General features: G+C 44.7%; 1 protein-coding gene across 2 annotated transcripts in view; it reads left to right on the plus strand.

The window, feature by feature from the left end:
* The window catches only part of IL17RD (interleukin 17 receptor D), a 68,578-nt gene extending 48,699 nt beyond the window's left edge, over nucleotides 1-19,879 (plus strand). Inside the window, exons 4-14 of one of the 2 annotated variants that reach the window (XM_061396605.1) lie at nucleotides 950-1,068; nucleotides 1,583-1,703; nucleotides 3,676-3,720; nucleotides 4,030-4,181; nucleotides 5,235-5,300; nucleotides 5,859-5,913; nucleotides 6,410-6,520; nucleotides 7,351-7,535; nucleotides 11,922-11,990; nucleotides 12,157-13,096; nucleotides 13,835-19,879. In XM_061396605.1, coding sequence (XP_061252589.1) covers nucleotides 950-1,068; nucleotides 1,583-1,703; nucleotides 3,676-3,720; nucleotides 4,030-4,181; nucleotides 5,235-5,300; nucleotides 5,859-5,913; nucleotides 6,410-6,520; nucleotides 7,351-7,535; nucleotides 11,922-11,990; nucleotides 12,157-13,096; nucleotides 13,835-13,947 — 1,976 coding nt within the window. In that variant the 3' untranslated portion in view covers nucleotides 13,948-19,879. The remainder of the gene's footprint in view (nucleotides 1-949; nucleotides 1,069-1,582; nucleotides 1,704-3,675; nucleotides 3,721-4,029; nucleotides 4,182-5,234; nucleotides 5,301-5,858; nucleotides 5,914-6,409; nucleotides 6,521-7,350; nucleotides 7,536-11,921; nucleotides 11,991-12,156; nucleotides 13,097-13,834) is intronic. The other variant, XM_061396606.1, reaches the window with a different exon arrangement.
* Nucleotides 19,880-20,417: the final 538 nt, after the last annotated feature.

Below are 20,417 nucleotides of genomic sequence, written 5' to 3' on the forward strand. Positions count from 1 at the left end.
CCCACCTGCTTAATTGCATCCTGTGTAATTACTCTTGCCCTGGAAAGGGGAAGGGTTGAAAATGTCTCCTTGTCTGGTGTTTCGAAAGAATGCGAAATCGATATCTTGCCAATTGAGGCCTGCTTCGGGTTGCTCCAGCTGCAGTTGGACCTCTCCAGTCTCCATGGGATACGAAGCCCTAGTACTGGCTCTCGTGGCCGTCAGAGCTTAATCCTTTTGAAAGCAGCTAGTTGGACGTGCAGCGGGGGAAGCTCAGGTGGCAGGAGGCTGGGCCAGTCCCTTTCAGTGGCACTGTGGGCGTCCCGGGGGCCTCTGAGGGCAGCATCAAGAGCACACACTGGGCAGCTCTTGGGTGTCTGCCTTTCAGGCGTGATTAGAGCAAGAACGGCTTTGTAAATCACATAGGCATTCTCCTAAGCTATTTAATCTCCAGCCCAGGACCCCCTTGGGTGCAGACACACACTTTGCTGGGAATTTTCTACGTTTCTTAGTGAAACATGCCAGCAAATATAGGACTAAAACGGAAAGTACTTGAAACATGGTTTGGGGCAAGTCCCTAGTCAGCACTGGAAATGATTGTCAGCTGAATACACCTTGTTTAATGACATAGAAATTATATATTCCACTGCAGATTTTTATGATCAATTGTGACTTGGGTCTAAATATTTGAACCCTAATGTCGTAGAGCAAACGGACGTTCGTGAAATGGCTGGCAGGATTAGAGATTTATTCATTAGTAATGGTGGGACAGAAAATCACCTGGCCTGTACGAGAGGAATGCAGGGTATGCCTTTTTCCTTTCTGTAAACCCAGATATTCCTGCCTGACTTAGAATGCCTTTTACTCTGTTGTGTAGGGGGAGAGGACGGTGATCTTAGAGGAAGGAAAGTGTGTTCAAAGGTAATTAGGTCCTCTTTTCATATTAATAAAAGCATTCTGCTTTGCTCAGGCATCGAATTCCTAAAAGGATTTCGGGTCATACTGGAGGAGCTGAAGTCAGAGGGACGACAGTGCCAACAACTGATTCTAAAGGACCCGAAGCAGCTCAACAGTAGCTTCAAAAGAGCTGTAAGTCGCATGCAGGGGAATACACCCCTGAAGACGTGCCATTGTTCTGGGGACTGAATGGTCTATTGAGAGCCTGCGAAACTGCAGGAGGAGGGGCTGCAGACTCCAGCCCGCCTGCCCAGGTGGGCGAGCCTGCTCCACACTGCCAGAAACCCTCCAGCACGTCCCAGTGGTAGACAGACACACCTCTCAGGTTACAAGCTGAGGTGGAGCAGCCATCCCGGAAGGTGGCTTTGTGCCCTCAGGAGAGGATGTGGGCTCTTCCCCACCAGCTTGGAGCCTCGGCTTCACTGTCGGAAAAACAGACAGTGTTGTCCATATTCCTTTTCACTTAGGGGTCTAAACCTAAACTTAGTCTGGAAAAGAAACCTGACTTCTTCCTGCCCTGGGACACCCCCCACCAACCCTAGAACTGTGTCTGGGGGACCATCAGGATGGACTGGAACTCTTGCACGTAGGTAGAGGCGGGGGTGATTTCTCCGTGACATCACACATGTTTTTTGATCCCTTTTAGGGGATGGAATCTCAACCTTTCCTGAATATGAAATTTGAAACAGATTACTTTGTAAAGATCGTCCCTTTTCCTTCCATTAAAAATGAAAGCAATTATCACCCTTTCTTCTTCAGAACCCGCAGTGAGTATGGTCTTTCCTGCCTACTTTCCAGGGGGAGACATTTCTCCTGCTTTTAAAGACATTTTGACAGAGATATGTTCAAGAGTACATGAAATACTAGTGTGAAACTAGCATGGAGAAGAGAAAAGCATCCAGAAAAGCAATTTTTAAAATTAAGATTTGACCCAGGCTTCCGTGGCGACTCAGTGGTCAAGAATCCTCCTGCTAATGCAGGAGACATGTGTTTGACCCCTGGGCCAGGAAGATCCTCTGGAGAAGAAAATGGCAATGCACACTAGTATTCTTGCCTGAGAAATCCCATAGACAGAGGAACCTGGCAGGCTTCAGTCCATGGGGTCACAAAAGCGTCAGATACAATCGAGCAACTAAACAACTGTTCATCTAACCAGAAACACCCGTTCCTGGCTTGTTATAGAGCAGACATGACAGTTGACCTTTTTTGAAGGTGCTGCAATATAGCCATGTAGTAAAATTGTTTAACTTAAGAAGAGGAAAAGAAAGTATAAGTTTATCTTAAGGTGAAGGGTAAGCATGAAATGATTCCATTCTGTACCTGTCCTCAGGAGGGTGGCCTCTGTGGGTGGCTGCCTGTCATTTTTTTCAAGATTAGGTTAAGAAAATCAAGTAGTGTCCCTGAGGTCACCTCATTCTAGGAAGTTTATTTATTTAACATCTCTGTGCCAGACTCCATTCTACATACTTCCCAAATATTAATTCAGTTGACCTCCATAACAGCCCTACAAAGGATTTAATCTTGCCATCTCCACTTAGCAGAGGTGGAGCCACACATAGAGAGGTTGAAGGGGCTGCTGGGGGGCTGGGATTTGAATGCCACGGAGCCCGACTCTGGAGTCCTCACCCTGCAACCAAGCACTGGCTGTACAGGATTCCCCTCTCTGTCTGCCTCTCCTTTTCCACCTGTACTGCACACAGTGTGGTGTGTCTTTCAACAGCCCAAATTGCTGCTTTAGAGTTCTTACTCTGCTCTGCAGAGTTCTTACCCTGATTGTTTTCTTCTTTTAACACGGTAGTGGTTTTCTACGCAGAGATGTTCGTTGTCTTAATGAAAATAAGATTCCATAGGACAAAGACCATGTGCATTTTACAGTATCTCTCAGTGCCTTACATGTAACAACCAGATAGAGGATTCAAAGAACGTGTTTATGGAAAGCTTGCCTAAATCAAAACTAGCCTACTTTAATTTTCTTCATCAGAATCAGAGTCTCTCTGGGGGTGAGGCGGGACAGAAGGTGCATTTATCACCATTTCAGGGCACCGTGACCTCAATGCAGCCTTTGATTTTCTTGGCATTGTAAGCATAATTTCCAGAGGGTCCTCCTGGGTTAGCAGCATGGCATATAGGGCCTCTGTCATGGTGTTTTGTTTTTTTTCTTTAATCACATTTAAATCCGATTTCAAAGCTCCTCGTTTTCAGCACTGGTACTGCTTGCTACCTAGTAGATGGCTGGATGTCATTTTTAGACTCCATCAAAAGGATTTTAAGTTGGAGAGCCAGCAAAAGTTAAAGTAACCTCAAGAAAAGTTGCCAGGATCACTCCAGTGTTCTCTTATGCCTAACCACTCTGCAGTTGGGTAGGGGCTGGCATTATTTCTGCCTACAGCTAAAACAGAGCCCCTCCATAGGACAGAAACATGAACACAGTCCTGCTGCCCTTGGGCATGGCCTTGAAACTATGTAATACCTGACAAGCTTTTAAAATGTAGGTGACTTCATATTGTTTCCACTTAAGTGGCATAAAATGAACTGCATTAATATCTTTATATTATACAATTCAAATTTTCACAAGATACAACTGGGCTATACTGAAAAGCATTGTTGAATCGATGCAGTTGCTATGTTTTACATTCTTTCCAGAAACGTTCAGTGCTGAATATTTATATTGTATTGAATTGTTAGATGAGGAAGATGTCAAACTGTCCTAAAACTAAAAACATGTGTCTTTCTTAATAGCGTGTGACCTGCTATTGCAGCCGGACAACCTGGCTTGTAAACCCTGTAAGTATAGCTGTCCTTGGTATTCCCAGGTGGCACAGTAGTAAAGAATCTGCCTGCCAATGCAGGAAACATCAGAGAAGTGGGTTTGATCCCTGGGTTGGGAAGATTCCCTTGAGGAGGAAATGCCAACTCACGCCAGTATTCTTACTGGGATAATCCCATGGACAGAGGAGGCTAGCGGACTACAGGCCCTTTGGTTGCAAAGAGTTGGACATGACAGAGTGACAGAGTGACTGAGCTGTCTTTGTCCAATCCCAAGTGGAGTCAGGGTGGCCTCAGGGTACTCACTGTGGTCCTTCCTCCCCCTAGTCTGGAAGCCTCGGAACCTCAACATCACTCAGCACGGTTCCGACATGCAGGTGTCTTTTGACCATGCGCCCCACACCTTTGGCTTCCGTTTCTTCTATCTTCATTACAAGCTTAAGCATGAAGGACCCTTCAAGCGAAAGACCTGTAAACAGGTAAGCTGCTGGGTATGCATAAAGAAACCACTGCATGTTTTAAAGTGACCCCAGAGCCTCTGGAATTTGGATGGTTCAGTGTGAACATGAGGCTCTGTGGTCTGTGAGCAGTAAGTAGCTATTCCAGAATGTTATCACTGAGTTCATCTCAGGGTCATCCTGAGTCACCCCTCACTCCCTAATTATCTAATTATCTCTACCCTATCTGGCCCAGTGCTGATGTAGCCAGTGAAGTTTTACCAAAGGAACCGAAACAGTGACGTAATTGTCAGTTCTTAAGTATTTCAGACCTGAATCAGGTGCTCACTGTGTGCCGGTCAGCAAGCTCTGTGGTCATTGAGTCTTTACAGCTCAATGAAACCAAAGCTGCTGTTACCCTTCTTTTAGAGATGTGGAACCTGAGGCCCATGGAGGTTGCCTGGCCTGTTGCTTAAGGCCTCACAGCTAATCTGGGAGCCAAGTCACTAGCATGTCAGTGGCTCATAATTTATACAGAGGCCAAGGTTAACTTGAAATTCAGTAACCAAGTCCTTAAACTTGAGATAGTCAGAGGGAGTGGACGGTATTTCATGGAAGTTCACGAGGCTGCTCGATGACCCACAAGAGTACCAAGAGAGGCTTTTGGTCCTGGTGGCAGAAACCAGCACCCTTATAGATGCATGTGCCGAGTTTGATTTTCCTGCCTGCTCTCACCTCTGTCATTGACCTTCTACTCAAGTCAAAATTATGGCAAATAAAATATGCACAAACAGGGGAGGGTAATTTTTTCCCGTTTATTAAGTAAAAGGTATTCTAACTAGCTGCTTTGTCTTCAAATAAAAAACTGCTGCTCTGGGCACTACCAGCCAAGCATAGTCTCTGACAGGGGTCGCAGGTTCTCCTGGGCCTTTTATCAGAGTGAAGTTCAGATATGCACAGTTGCTTTCTAATTGTCATCTTCTGAAAACATAATTGAAACTGGTGGGAAGTCTCCTTCATTCAGTTCCAAAACAAAAGAGGGGTCCTGGTGACTTTTATCTGAGAAGAAAGTTTTAAAGTGTTGTTTCTTTGCAGGAGCAAAATACAGAGATAACCAGCTGCCTTCTTCAAAATGTGTCTCCTGGGGATTATATAATTGAGGTACACACAACTCAAGAAAGCCCTATTATTTTTATTAAAAAACATTTTTTTTTTTTTTTGCTGTACCATGTGGCTTGCAGGATCTTAGTTCCCCAACCAGGGACTGAACCCAGAGCCTTGCCAGTTAAAGCACTGAGTCCTAATCACTGGACCACCAGGGAATTCCTGTTTTTTTAAAAAGTTTTATTGAAGTATAGTTGATTTACAATGTTGTGTTAATTTCTGCTGTATAGCAAAGTGATTCAGTGATACATGCACACACATATATATTTCCTATTTTATGTTCTTTTCCATTATGATTTGCCACAGGATATTGGATGTAGTTCCCTGTGCTATACAGTAGGGCCTTACTATTTATCTATCCTCTGTATACTCATTTGCTTGGAAAAGCAGAGATGTATCTGACCGTTACTGTCTAATCTCGGCTTGAAAATGGTCACAGGCAACAGCAGCTCTGCCCTCCCCTTGCCCCACTGACCACAGATGGAAAAATGAATGGAATCTGTTGAGATGCTATCACTTAAAAAAAAAAATAACACAGCATCCTCTGCTTTGCAGCTGGTTGATGACAGTAATACGACAAGAAAAGTGATGCATTATGCCTTAAAACCAGGTGAGATTTTGTGTGTATGTTTGAAATGTTGCCTCTAGACTACAGAGTGGACCAAGGTATTTGATACTTTCCTTACTTCATGGTTTAGGAAAAGAAAATACTTCAGCTCTTCACTCTTACATGATGTTCCATCAAATCTGACTTTCCTTCCACCCTAATGTTGATGCCTGGAAGATCAAAGCCAGTGTGTTACATGTGTCACTGGGATTAAATAAGTAGTCAATTGTCCTCAGAAGCAAAGTGGTGGGAGGGGAGGTTTCCTTAGGCAGATTCTCACTCAAAGGTATTCAGTGATCTCAGCAGATTCTAGCTGTTAAATTGTATTCTACAGCCTTTTAAAGTGAATCCTTTTATAACTACTGAATCATTACTAGAGAAAGGTGGTCAGGGAGTCTTGGAACCTGTTATGTGGCTTATTTTTAAAAAGAAAAAAATGTTTCTCTTTGAACCTGTTACACTGCTGACATCTAAAAGCCTTCCCTTTGAAACTTCCCAGTGCATTCCCCGTGGGCTGGGCCCATCAGAGCCGTGGCCATCACTGTGCCATTGGTCGTCATATCGGCATTCGCGACGCTCTTCACGGTGATGTGCCGCAAGAAGCAACAAGGTATTTGTGTGGTGTGCCCCCCCAATCCAAGTTGGCAGGACTGGGGCCAACAGAGGGAGACTGGGAGCACTTGGTCCCTCCAGGCAGGTGACTGGGAAGCCACACAACTCCTATAGTCAGTTCCTTGGCTGCTGTAGTTCCCAGAATTAAAATACTTGACTTTTAACCTCAGGAGCCACTAAAAGGACAGGTGTACTTCCCTTCTCAAACTGAGGATGATAAATTCAAGAGCATATAAGAAGTCCAAAGGTGTGAGTAAGGGAAGAGGTAGGGCTTTATCACTTATAAAAGTCCGATGACAGGAGAGAAACTTGTGGGACACTTGGAAATGTATCCTTAGTCTGAGCGGTGGTTATAGAGGTATATACTTAGATAAAAATTTCCTGAGATGTACTCTTAAGATCTATGCACTTTACCTTTGTAAGTTGTACAGAAAAACTCCCCCAAACCTCAATGAAAGTTTTAAAGAACGTCAGCTCTTTATTGAAGCTTCCATTGGTCAGGTAGCTTCACTCAGTTGGAAGAGCTGGTTCGAGATACTGCTGACCAGAGTGGAGGGTGGAGGTGAGTGGGTGGCCCCTGCAGTGTTTTTGGCTTAACCAAGCTCAGTTTCTGGTGAAGAACAAATTTTGGCCATTTTTGGCTCCACTGGAGCAATCAGCTGTCCCGTTCCCTGAGGTGACCCAAGGGGCTGGTAGAGTTAGGGAGCTGGGAGTATTCCAGGTGATATGGCGACTGTTGTTTCTTGAAGACAGCATTACATCTCGAGTCGTAGGGAATAGTCAGAGTGTTGCTCATGGGCACCAACCTTATCTTCTTGTCCCCTTTAGAAAATATATATTCACACTTAGATGAAGAGAGTTCGGAGTCCTCCACATACACCACAGCACTCCCCAGGGAGAGGCTCCGGCCTCGGCCCAAGGTCTTCCTCTGCTATTCCAGTAAAGATGGCCAGAATCACATGAACGTCGTCCAGTGCTTTGCCTACTTCCTCCAGGACTTCTGTGACTGTGAGGTGAGGAGTCTAAAGTCTCTTCTTTTATCCTGGGTGGGATGTGTGCTAATAGACTCTTAGCTTCCAACCTAGGGGTTAGCCGTGACACTCTTCTTTGAGCCTGTCATAGCCATCATCGAAACTAAGTGTTTGCTGACACGTAGTTCTAACCCCGACACACTGCTGCTCAAAAGCCTTGAGTGGCACCCACCTGGCAGGAAGTTTTTTAAGCTTTAAAGACTTGTTGGGTGTATGGATGGTGGAGGAGATGGCAGTGTGCAATGAGGGTGGTGGGAGGAGGTCATCATGGCATTGGAGGGTCAAAGAGAAAATGGTAAGTAAAGAAGGGGGTTTAGACAATTCTTTGGGGGAGCTTTGCTAATAAGGGAAAACAACATGTTAAGTGCTCATATGGTCTACTCTGGTTTCTCGCCTATTCTTTTGAGTTAAGCTATTAACATGTAACTTTTTTATAATGTCATAGTATTCATTTTAGAGTGAAGTTTGAAGCTCTCACGGAAAACACGCTCTGTTTCTTACAGATGCAAGAGCTGTACAATAATTCTGTTTTTTGTTGTTGTTTACTCGCTAAGTTGTGTCTAACTCTGTGACCCCATAGACTGCCAGGCTCCTCTGTCCATGAGATTTCCCAGGCAAGAATACCAGAGTGTGTTGTCATTTCCTTCTCCAGGGGATCTTCCTGACCTAGGGATCGAACCTACGAATCTGTGTTTCTACCATTACAAGCACATTCTCTTACCGTGGAGGCACCACATAACAAATAACACCCTTGGAAGTTACTTGTGCTTTGAAACGGAGAGCTCAGTGAGTTTCTTAGACTTTCTCCACATGGTGAGGCTGCCCCCTAGTGTCAGTAAAGCATATTTACAAGGCTGGCAGGGTTTCCTAATGTATGAAGGTTCTAGAGGTGGGCTGATAAGCCTGAAAGACCAGCAAGTGGCACACAGTCTTCAAATACAGACAACCCATCATTTGCTCTACTTTGTGAGTGAGCAGCCTGGGGAAAGGTGGGCTAGTGTAACATAAATACAGGTGTATGTCATAGAAAATTTGGAAACTAGAAAAGAATGACAAATTTAAAAATGAGTGGTAATCTTAACTTGGAGAAGAGGAACCACAGTTAGAGTTGCTGCATTTCCTCCCAGTCTTTTTCTGCATACATGAACTCATACATGCAGTTTTGCATTTTGGATGGATTGGAATTATTTTTTTCTTTCTCTTCCCTCATTGACTTTTTATACTATTAGTAGTTCTATGTAAACTGAAGTTTTAAGTAGACACTTGGTTCATATTAATGATTCACCATAATTGAGTTTTTTCAAATTGTTAAACATCTCTGGTTCCAGTTTGCCTTATTTCTGTTGATTTTCCAAAGATAGATACCTGGAAATGGAATTGCTGGGTCAGGCAGGAACATTTTTTTAAGTGGTTGGTCAGTTAGCTTTTAGAACATAAAATGTTAGCGAGAATTAAGGAAAGTGTAAGACAATTTTCTAGGGAAAACCACTAGAGCATTCAGGTATGACTGAATCAAATCCCTTATGATTATACAGTGGAAGTGAGAAATAGATTTAAGGGACTAGATCTGATAGATAGAGTGCCTGATGAACTATGGACTGAGGTTTGTGACATTGTACAGGAGACAGGGATCAAGACCATCCCCATGGAAAAGAAATGCAAAAAAGCAAAATGGCTGTCTGGGGAGGCCTTACAAATAGCTGTGAAAAGAAGAGAAGTGAAAAGCAAAGGAGAAAAGGAAAGATATAAGCATCTGAATGCAGATTTCCAAAGAATAGCAAGGAGAGATAAGAAAGACTTCCTCAGCGATCAATGCAAAGAAATAGAGAAAAACAACAGAATGGGCAAGACTAGAGATCTCTTCAAGAAAATTAGAGATCCCAAGGGAACATTTCATATAAAGATGGGCTCGATAAAGGACAGAAATGGTATGGACCTAACAGAAGCAGAAGATATTAAGAAGAGGTGGCAAGAATACACAGAAGAACTGTACAAAAAAGATCTTCACGACCCAGATAATCACGATGGTGTGATCACTCATCTAGAACCAGACATCCTGGAATGTGAAGTCAAGTAGGCCTTAGAAAGCATCACTACGAACAAAGCTAGTGGAGGTGATAGAATTCCAGTGGAGCTATTTCAAATCCTGAAAGATGATGCTGTGAAAGTGCTGCACTCAATATGCCAGCAAATGTGGAAAACTCAGCAGTGGCCACAGGACTGGAAAAGGTCAGTTTTCATTCCAATCCCAAAGAAAGGCAATGCCAAAGAATGCTCAAACTATCACACAATTGCACTCATCTCACATGCTAGTAAAGTAATGCTCAAAATTCTCCAAGCCAGCCTTCAGCAATATGTGAACCGTGAACTTCCAGATGTTCAAGCTGGTTTTAGAAAAGGCAGAGGAACCAGAGACCAAATTGCCAACATCCGCTGGATCATGGAGAAAGCAAGAGAGTTCCAGAAAAACATCTATTTCTGCTTTATTGACTATGCCAAAGCCTTTGACTGTGTGGATCACAACGAACTGTGGAAAATTCTGAAAGAGATGGGAATACCGGACCACCTGACCTGCCTCTTGAGAACCTATATGCAGGTCAGGAAGCAGCAGTTAGAACTGGACATGGAACAACAGACTGGTTCCAAATAGGAAAAGGAGTACATCAATGCTGTATACTGTCACCCTGCTTATTTAACTTATATGCAGAGTACATCATGAGAAACACTGGGCTGGAAGAAGAAGCACAAGCTGGAATCAAGATTGCCGGGAGAAATATCCATAACCTCAGATATGCAGATGATACCACCCTTATGTCAGAAAGTGAAGAGGAACTAAAAAGCCTCTTGATGAAAGTGGAAGAGGAGAGTGAAAAAGTTGGCTTAAAGCTCAACATTCAGAAAACGAAGATCATGGCATCTGGTGCCATCACTTCATGGGAAATAAAACAGTGTCAGACTTTATTTTTGGGGGCTCCAAAATCACTGCAAATGGTGACTGCAGCCATGAAATGAAAAGACGCTTACTCCTTGGAAGGAAAGTTATGACCAACCTAGATAGCATATTGAAAAGCAGAGACATTACTTTGCCAACAAAGGTCTGTCTAGTCAAGGCTATGGTTTTTCCAGTGGTCATCTATGGATGTGAGAGTTGGACTGTGAAGAAAGCTTAGTGCTGAAGAATTGATGCTGTTGAACTGTGCTGTTGGAGAAGACTCTTGAGAGTCCCTTGGACTGCAAGGAGATCCAACCAGTCCATTCTAAAGGAGATCAGCCCTGAGTGTTCTTTGGAAGGAATGATGCTAAAGCTGAAACTCCAGTACTTTGGCCACCTCATGCGAAGAGTTGACTCATTGGAAAAGACTTTGATACTGGGAGGGATTGGGGGCAGGAGGAAAAGGGGACGACAGAGGATGAGATGGCTGGATGGCATCACCGACTCAGTGGACGTGAGTCTGAGTGAACTCCGGGAGTTGGTGATGGACAGGGAGGCCTGGCGTGCTGCGATTCACGGGGTCACAGAGTCGGACACGACTGAGTGATTGAACTGAACTGAAGACAATTCAGGATTATTTTCAGCAAGTAGGTAGATATTGGGGATTTTCTTCCGTTTGGTAATACCTTAGAGCAAAAAAGGAAGTCAAAGTCATTTCAGAACCCTTTCCTCCATAAGAGACTGTGGCTGCCACAGTTGGGCATAGGCATTGGGAATTAATTTCTGAACTACAAATGAAATTGCCAAAAGACTTTGCAGCAGAATCAGATGAAGATGGTCTGAGAAAGTGAAGCCCTCTGAGGGGCCACACATGTCCTGTGGTCTTACTTTGTCAGTGCTCCACTCCCAACTCCCTCCCAGACCTCCCCTTGGGTTAAAGGCCTGGTAGGGCTGTGGTCCTGTTGATTGCTGAGAAGTCATGGTGAGAGATGGCAGTCTCTATGAGTGAGTGAACCAGATGGCGGTGTTACTGCAGCTCCTCACCCTTCTCTCCATGTACCAATCACCTGGTAAACAGCAGGGCTGACCTCAGGGTTGCGAGAGTGGCCAGGGAGGCCCTCTTTGTCACTCATACTATCTGTTGTTGAGTCAGCTGGCAGCATGAGTGGGCTGTGTGCAGTACTCTGGCATCCAGACATGAACTCCATTTCCAAGCCTACTTTGAGATCCCTCACCCACACCCTTCTATTACCACCTTCCAGTTCTCTCTTCAGGATCTACCCCCATCCAGGTGGCCTCACTCATTAGATAGAGCCTCCCTCATTTCCTCTGTTTTCCATGCTCACCATCACACTCTAAGTCCACTGGAGGCCTCACATGTGATGTGTGACTTAGGCAGGTTGTCAGATACTCTGAACTTCTGTCTTCACTTGTAGGGTGGGAATGGTAATGAGCCCACAGTATGCGAAAATGAGGACATGATGCAGAGGGCCTGGTGCTTGATGGTCGGTCACCCATGGAATGTTAGCTGTTTCTTGGAGTTGGGCGGCCTGGAGCCTGCACATAGCAGAGATTTGGGGCAGACGATGAGCCCTTCTTGTAACATTGCCCATCTTGTCACTCGACTCTCCAAGCTGTACAGGTGAGTGAGGTTACCTGTTCTCTTTCCAGGTGGCTCTGGACTTGTGGGAAGACTTCAGCCTCTGCAGGGAACGGCAGAGAGAATGGGTCATCCAGAAGATCCACGAGTCCCAGTTCATTATCGTGGTGTGTTCCAAAGGCATGAAATACTTCGTGGACAAGAAGAACTACAAGCACAAAGGAGGCGGCCGAGGCTCGGGGAAAGGGGAGCTTTTCCTGGTGGCGGTGTCTGCCATCGCCGAGAAGCTCCACCAGGCCAAACAGAGCTCATCCACGGCGCTCAGCAAGTTCATCGCCGTCTACTTCGATTATTCCTGTGAAGGAGACGTTCCCGGCGTCCTGGACCTGAGCACCAAGTACAAACTCATGGACCATCTGCCCCAGCTCTGCTCCCACCTGCACTCCCAGGACCGCAGTCTGCCAGAGCCCGGGCTGCAGCCGGGACGGGTTAGCCGAAGGAACTACTTCCGGAGCAAGTCGGGCCGCTCCCTGTACGTCGCCATTTGCAACATGCACCAGTTTATCGATGAGGAGCCTGACTGGTTTGAGAAGCAGTTCTCTCCTTTGCATCCGCCTCCTCTCCGCTACCGAGAGCCAGTCTTGGAGAAGTTTGACTCGGGCTTGGTTTTAAACGAAGTCCTCTGCAAGCCAGGGCCCGAGAATGAATTCAGCCTCAAGGCCGAGTCGGCGGGCCCTGGGACACCTGCTGACTCGCACTCTGAGGGCCCGCAGTTCGGGCCTGACGAAGACGTGGAGGCTGGACCCGTTGTTGCAGGCGCCAGTGCCGTTCTGCGGCCCCTGCTGCATGCGGGGAAAGCTGCTGGGCCCTCGGACATGCCGCGGGACTCGGGCATCTATGACTCGTCTGTGCCCTCGTCTGAGCTGTCCCTGCCCCTGATGGAAGGGCTCTCCGCGGATCAGACGGAGACGTCTTCGCTGACGGAGAGCGTGTCGTCCTCCTCAGGCCTGGGTGAGGCGCGGGGAGCGGGAAGCTGGTGGTTCGGTGGGTTGGGTTCCTGATGCAGGCCACAGCCTTGCTCTAGGATTCCAGAATCCAGGAGAAGCTTTTTGCTAATTTTGCTGCAGTTTTGTCAGTCGAACGTTATGGGAAGTAACAAAACTACATTGGTAGCCTCCCAGGTAATGGGACTGTTCAGGTGTGTGAGCTACAGAAATACTGATAAGAAATTATGGTGAGCTGCCTGGTACCATGTTATGTAACATACAGTATGTGCATTAGCTCGCCTTTCTAAACTGAAAACGTGTAGATACTGAAACACATTGGGTCCCAAGTGTGTTGGATGAGTGTCTGTGGACCTGTAGATTTGTAGAGTTCACCGCTCCCCACCTTGCCAATATCTTTAAAGCCACATGTATTGACCCAGGAGTTCATGCGGCATAGTATTCTCTCCATTCTAGCTCAACACAGGCTCTGGTAGAAGGGCCTGCTTCCCCAGGGAGCCCCCCACAGGATGCTGTCTGGAGCTGCTCTTACTGTGCCTATAACCCTTTGGAGTCCATGCATGCATACCTGGCCCCTCAGCTGAGGGAACTGGAATCTAGTGGCAGGATGATAATGCCCAGCCTTGAGCCGGTGGGGATGCCTACCTCACTTGTGCAAAGTGCATGGTGCAAACCCAGATCCAGCCTCATTCTGGCCTGAGCACCCAGGAGTAACATGCGACTCTGCCCTCTCTTCTTTTCTTAGGTGAGGAAGACCCTCCTGCCCTTCCTTCCAAGCTCCTTGCCTCAGGGGCCTGCAAAGCAGAACCTGGTTGCTGCAGCTACACTGGTGAACTCCACACGGTCGCCCCTTTGTAACAGAATGGAAGAGTCTAAGCATTGCCACTTTAGCTGCCGCCTCTCTCTGGTTCCCCAGCTCATCTCTCTGGGTATGTGGCCCACTTGGAGCTGAGGTCTCTTACAAGGATATTCAGAGCGAAATCCTGGCCAGTACTTGCTCTCCTTGCCTCTCTATTCTCTACCAAATATATTGGCAGAGTCTCCAGTTCTCTGAAACCATGTGGAACTGTGAAAGTCATGTCCATAATGTCTGACAACAGCTTGCCATGTTAGGTCAGACTTTGGACTAGAGCCAATTCTGGGAGGTAGGGAAGAAACAGGAAAATACCCGCACTGATCATTCAGACTTAATTTATCTGTGCAAACTTTGCCAGTTAGCTATTGGCTGCTTTGATTTGAAATGCTTTGTGGAAAAAGCACTTTTGATGCCACTACAGCCACAGAAGTCAAGTGCCAGTCTCTATGGAATCCATGTAGTTAAAGATAATGCCTCTTTCCATTGTTGGTATGGAATTTACAGTGCCATTTACAATGCCATGGGTGTTTAAAAAAAAAGCTCTGGAGTCAGAGGTCAAGAAGGTAACTGAATATACAGTCATTTTTCATAAAAATGAGTCTTATATATTAGTGGGGGACATGTCTGGCCAAGGAGGGGGCTTCAGGGTCAGGCCAATGACCATCTAGACCATTCTTTCTGAGATGGGTTGGTCAATTTGCAGAGGGCACTGGGGCCACATCTTGATCTGAGTAGGCATCACGCAGGGGCCAGGTCTGCCCACCAAGTTTCCCTGGCTTATACTTACTTTGTTGAATCTCAGATGTTGGTGCCTAAATGTTTATTTTTAAGAAACTGATACCTAACTGGGCTGTATTCACCAAAGTTGTAATTTGTGTTTTGGTTGACCTCTAGTCTAAAGCTCTGAACAGAAAATTAGGGATGAGAATCCACTGACAAAACAGCAGTATGTGGAGGTGGTAGCCAGTTAATCTGCTGAACTTGTTTTGCCTAATGACAAACCTCTTTTTAAGAAGGTGAAAAGGAAGGTATTGTTACAAAGATGAATGTGCTCTTTAAGTATTGTCTAGAGAAGACATGGGACCTGAAATCATTAAATTCTTGAATCTTAAAGTACTTCCCTCACAACCCTAGCCTGTGAATAAGGTTTCATTTTCTTTTTGTTTGACTTACCCAATTAAAAATTTCTCTCTTATACTTCACTCTACCAAAAATAGGCATTGAGAGCTTAAGAGGAAAGAATTTGCTTTAAAAGGGAGAAGTAATATGTTCTGTTTTTATGAGTGACTTCTGTACAGAATTTTTGTTTCCAAAGGGAAAATAGTTGTTCCTTTTCCCTCTCCATGACCTTAAGGGGGAGTGAATATCTTTTTCTACCTTTTTCATAAATGCTGTTGGATTTTGGCACCAATACCAGGGACCCTGATTTTCACTCCTTCACAAAATAGGACCAATATTGACGGGGGGGGCGGACACTGAGAAGCATCCTAAGGTGGGGTGTGGGGAAGTGGGGAGGGGAGGACTTTTCCTTCGAGGTTCACGCCCAGCAGGTGGGGAAGCGAAGGCTTGCACCCTTGCTGGAAAGAAGAGGTTTGTGTGTATCTTTGATGCAAATACCACACTGCCTGCTCTGTAAAGGCAGCTGGCAGCTTCTTGCGAGAAGAACATGCTCGTCTGTTCTCTGGCATCGAGTTTCCTGCAGCTGCTCTGAGGGAGAGACAAGTGGGCTGGAGAACTGTCTCCCCTGTAAGACCAAGCATCTTGTTGGAGGAGAGATGTTCCATGCTGTCACTGTGGAATCCAAGATGAACATAGTTTCTGGCCTCCCGTGAGTGTCCTGCCATTCCATTGTTGGCATCCATTCTGTGAAGGAGATGGGGCAGTCTTATTAATGTATGAAAATGCACTTGGAAACATTTTCAGAGTGATTTCTTACTGAAGTCAAGAAATGGTGCATGCCCCAGAGGTGCCTTTAGGAGCTGCCTTAGGATAGATGTTCAGCTTTGTATGTGAAACAAGGCATCTCTGAGAAACTGGCCCCAGTAACAGAGTGAAAGACCAGAGAAGAAGCATCAGCTGAGCTCCATGAGCATGGGCAGAGAGCTTGCTAAGTAAACTCACTGTGAAAATGGAAAGGAAAAACTGCTTGGCCAAAAATCAAGTGATGCCTTAGTGTGAATTTAGGGTTTAGGTACTTATTTTGAAATACTAAAGACTGTGATGTTCAGCAAAATCAAACTTTTGTACCAAGTAATGAAAAGGACAGTGTGAATGCCCAGCTCTGAATAGTTGAGAAGTCCAGCTTTTCTAGTGTTGTCTTATTACTTTCACTTTTTTTTTTTTAAACCCTCCCCATCTCATGCTGGAAGTGGGAATGGTTGCTGTATAGATTAATGCAAAACGTTTTATGCAGAGGTGCTTTTGACTCACGAATGGTCCTGGATGGTGGAAATGATAGGACAGAATTCAGATAAAGGTTCAGAAGTCACAGGCTTTCAGATGCTGGGGAACCAAGAATTCGAATATGGGATTGAACTCAATGAAGGGCCTTTATTCCTAGAGTAAAAGGCTCTGTAGCTCAGATAGGTGGTATCCTCTGTACTGGAGACCAGAGGTAGGTCCTGGCTTCCTTCAGCTAACTGGGAAGAGCAGGTAGTTGAAATGAGGGAGCCAGTTGTTTATCTCGACTCACCGATGCACTACACGTCTGACACACATGACACCTTAGCATTTGGCACAGTTGGCTTTTCTTAGAGCATGACCAGGTGGGTGAAGGCCCAGGCAAAGGTGTGTTCTTCTCTGAGATGAGCTACAAGCAGTAGGGACTGCCTGGATGGGCCCAGCCCAGTCATACAGGGGCAGGAGTCTTTTGGAGAACTGAGGCCTGGGCCTGTGAGGGACGTTGATCTCCAGATAATCAGAAGTCATCCAGGCCCACGTCCCAGGACTTCAGTGAGTGACCTAGCCAGGTAACAGAATTTTGAGCCCAATGTGAGAGAGGCCATAAAAGTCATGAAACAAAGAGTTTTTGGTTGACACAATAATAATTGAGATAGTCCCAGATCAGAAGTTCAGAGTTGAGTTGTCTTTTCCTTTAAAAGAAGCAAAGGAAGAAAAAAGCTTTTTTTTTTTTTTTTTTAAATTCCTGGTGAAGAAATGACACACTTTCCTCCCTAAAGAGAGAAAACTCTGCAGTCCGCAACCAGCTCAACACTAAGTGGGTTCTCTTAAGGAGAGAGGAATTACCCTGTCTTTATTGGAGAGAGGTGGACAATGGCAATGAGAAGATTATGAGCCTTTTCTAGTTGATATTGTTGGGAAAGAGTGTTCTTATTTAACAAATGCTGTTCCTTCAGGAGGCCCACCTGTAGCAAGTGTAGTGATAAATAAGGTATGGTGACAAACCCTTCTCGGGCTCAGAGAGACAGTGGGGCCTGGTGGAGACTGTGGCCAGCAGACACCCTTGTGCTGTACTACAGGGAGCAGCCACTCCAGCCAGTTGTGACCATATAGTGTTTCCTGATTGTCCCATTTTTTCAAGAGAAACTGGGAATCTGGGAGTTTTACATGAAAAAAATCTGATTATTTTTTTTAGTATGGGCAATAAAATTCTTAATTGAATTCAGGAAACCCATGGGTGGACCTGATTTGGCCCACTAGCTATCAGTTTGCCACATCTGCTTTAGAAAATTTGAAAAGAAAGGCATCCATGGTAATTACATATGTCTGGTGCCACAAGAAAATACTCTTGCTAAATGCAGCCAGAAGTTAATTACTTTTTTTTTTTTACCCATTGCTTCCCTAAAGAAATTTGCTATGATTGTGAATACATTTGAAATCTTTTGATTGCTTCTTCATACTTCATATGTTTTAAGAAAAAGGCAAAGCAATTGTTAATTTCAAAATCAGATTTCTCCTCACTTAAAAAATGTGACACTTGGAATAGTTTCATTTAAATTCCACACCTTAAAGGTCCTTATTTATAGTTTTAACTCTTGGCTTAATCACTTTTTTAGATGAATTAAATCACTTTTTTAATGCTGAGCTTAGGCCAAGCCCTAATGAGGAAAGCAGACATTGTGGAGAGCAGGGCAAGGAGTCCTGAGTATCCACTAGAGCCAGGCATTTGCTCCGTCTTCAGTTTTAAATAACTTGTGAATTGATCTGTTTTGGAGATATGTGACAGAATACGGAGATACCAGTCAGGAGTCCTCATGGAGTTGGGTCATCCTTGCTATATCACCTCCTTTCCAGGTTTAGGGTTAAAATAAACAGAAGGAGATCACAGACTGTAAGCCAATAGCTTTCATGCTGATAGCAGAGCTTTGGGGGTGAGAGAAAGTTTGGATTATCTGGCAGGTGCCCATCTAGTGTCAAACAGAAAGGGTTGTGCATGAATTATTTCAGTCATTTGGCTGTGGATGTGATTCTGGATTTTCAGCGAAGGAGCTTCTGTAACCTCCCCTGCTGATCAGATAGTTCTTTGTACATCTTCCTTATAGAAATTCAAACCAGCCTTCTTTTGTTCAGCGTGTAGTGGAAAAAGAACAGCTGCTCACCTTCCATGTATTTGAAAACCACAGTGAAATCATCCCTCTAGTATTTTTATTCCAGTGATAAATAATCCCACCCCTACTCATTCTTCACAGCTCTTGTTTTCCAGGGGCTTAATAATTTTCACTGCCCTTCTGTTTCTCAGCTTCACACTCAGTTTAGTTGCCCAAATAGAATGTGCTGCCTTATTCACATTGGTGCCTTGTGAAAGCCAAGCTCAGGATGGGGATTAACAGAAATTCTTACGTACCCAGCTTCTTTTACTGTTTAGAAGTATAAAGACGCTTTTTAAAAAGTGGTATATCACCTGTGTTCATTTTGAAGGTTGCTTACTACATTTTTTTTCTCAGCAGTAGTCCTCTATCATATGTGGGTTTGTTATTTTTTTCCCTTGTGTGTTCAAACACTTGGTGCTTATTCTTGATGTGTCTGATGTCATTCCTGGGCTGCTTCAAGATACCCTTCAAGACCAGCTCTTACAATCTGAGTGGCAACCACCCCTCCCTTCCAATTTTGGATTCTATTTTTATATATCTGTATATGTCACCTTTAATTCATGACTCATAGTATTATTAAATGGTGCAGACTTTAGCCACAGACAAGATAGCAGTTGCTAAGGGCTAATTTGCTAAGAGGTCGAGTGAGGCCCCTTTGGGCAGTTGCCTTCCCTCCTGCTCTTCGACTCCTCTCCAAAATTCAGTGAGGACCACAGACTCTGCAAGGAACATGTCCGTGTTCTAAAGGGCTGGAGCCATGGCTCCAGGTCGACCAAGCACTGTGGTTTGTACAAGCCTGACAAAAGCAAACCATTATGACTGTGTATCTGATGTTTTTATCAAAGAAAATTTCAGTGGAGAAGATTCAAAGAAGCTATCTTCTGTTTGTATGTGACAAAGACAAAGTTGGCCGCTCCTGTCATTAGCCAAAAAATAATTACCATTGGATGACGCTAATGTGTAAGCATGTTATTTTTAATAAGTGGTTATTTTCTGTCTCAAGAAAAAGATGTAGTGAGTCTGGAGAGAGCAAAAGCTTTTGTAAAAACCAAATGTATTCATTTAGAGAGTAGATGACTTTTATTTTCACTGTTTGTTTTTCACTGCAGAAGCTCCCTATTTGTCTGGGGGGAAAGCCTGTGGAACAGTGGTTATTGCCATTGTCTTTGTTTCATCTTTAAGTTTCTCCTTTGTGAGGTTTGGTGGAATAGTGAGCACTGACCAGCAGACTGTAGCAGCATGCTGTGTTTTTACATTGAAGATGTTACTGTCTTATTTGATTTGTACATAACTGTAAATAGGTGATAGTGTCCACAGGCGACATCTGCAGAATGTTGTTTTTGTACCCTAGCATCTCTGCATCAAATAAAATGTTTTGTTTTAAGATTGTGGTGGCTCATTATTCTAGGTCATGTTTTCTGTTTCCTGAATAGCTGGGGTTCCTAGCACAATTTTCTGTGGGCCCTTATTCTGAGAGGGAGAGAGATTACCCAGGGTGAGGAGGCCAGGATGGCTGGTCTGTCTTATACTTGCAGGAAAAGGAACCTGCTGCCCTTGATCGTTTACTCCACCCTCCATCGGTCAGATGCCTGTTGTCTCATCGGTGTCTGGAACAGGGGCAGGGACACTTACCTCAAGGAGAAATATGACTCTCAGAACAATGGACTTTCTTTGAAGAAATTGGAAAAGAAGTTGATGGATGCTGAAATTTGGGAGCCACAAATTTCCTGTCATTCAGAAAGAAAAAGGTGCCTGTTCATTCTTCTGATGTGAGGTGTCTCATCTTCTGTGTGCCATGTGCTCTGAGTTACATCCCTGGTTTATGTCAACTTTGGGGCCTCATTTTTGAGATTCTGACACCCAGAAATGGGGTAGCTTTGCTGAGGGCACAAACAAGAAGTCAGCAACATTGGGATTCGTAC

The sequence above is a fragment of the Bos javanicus genome, chromosome 22 (genome assembly GCF_032452875.1).
Source record: "Bos javanicus breed banteng chromosome 22, ARS-OSU_banteng_1.0, whole genome shotgun sequence".
In the NCBI taxonomy this organism is placed as follows: Eukaryota; Metazoa; Chordata; class Mammalia; order Artiodactyla; family Bovidae; genus Bos; species Bos javanicus.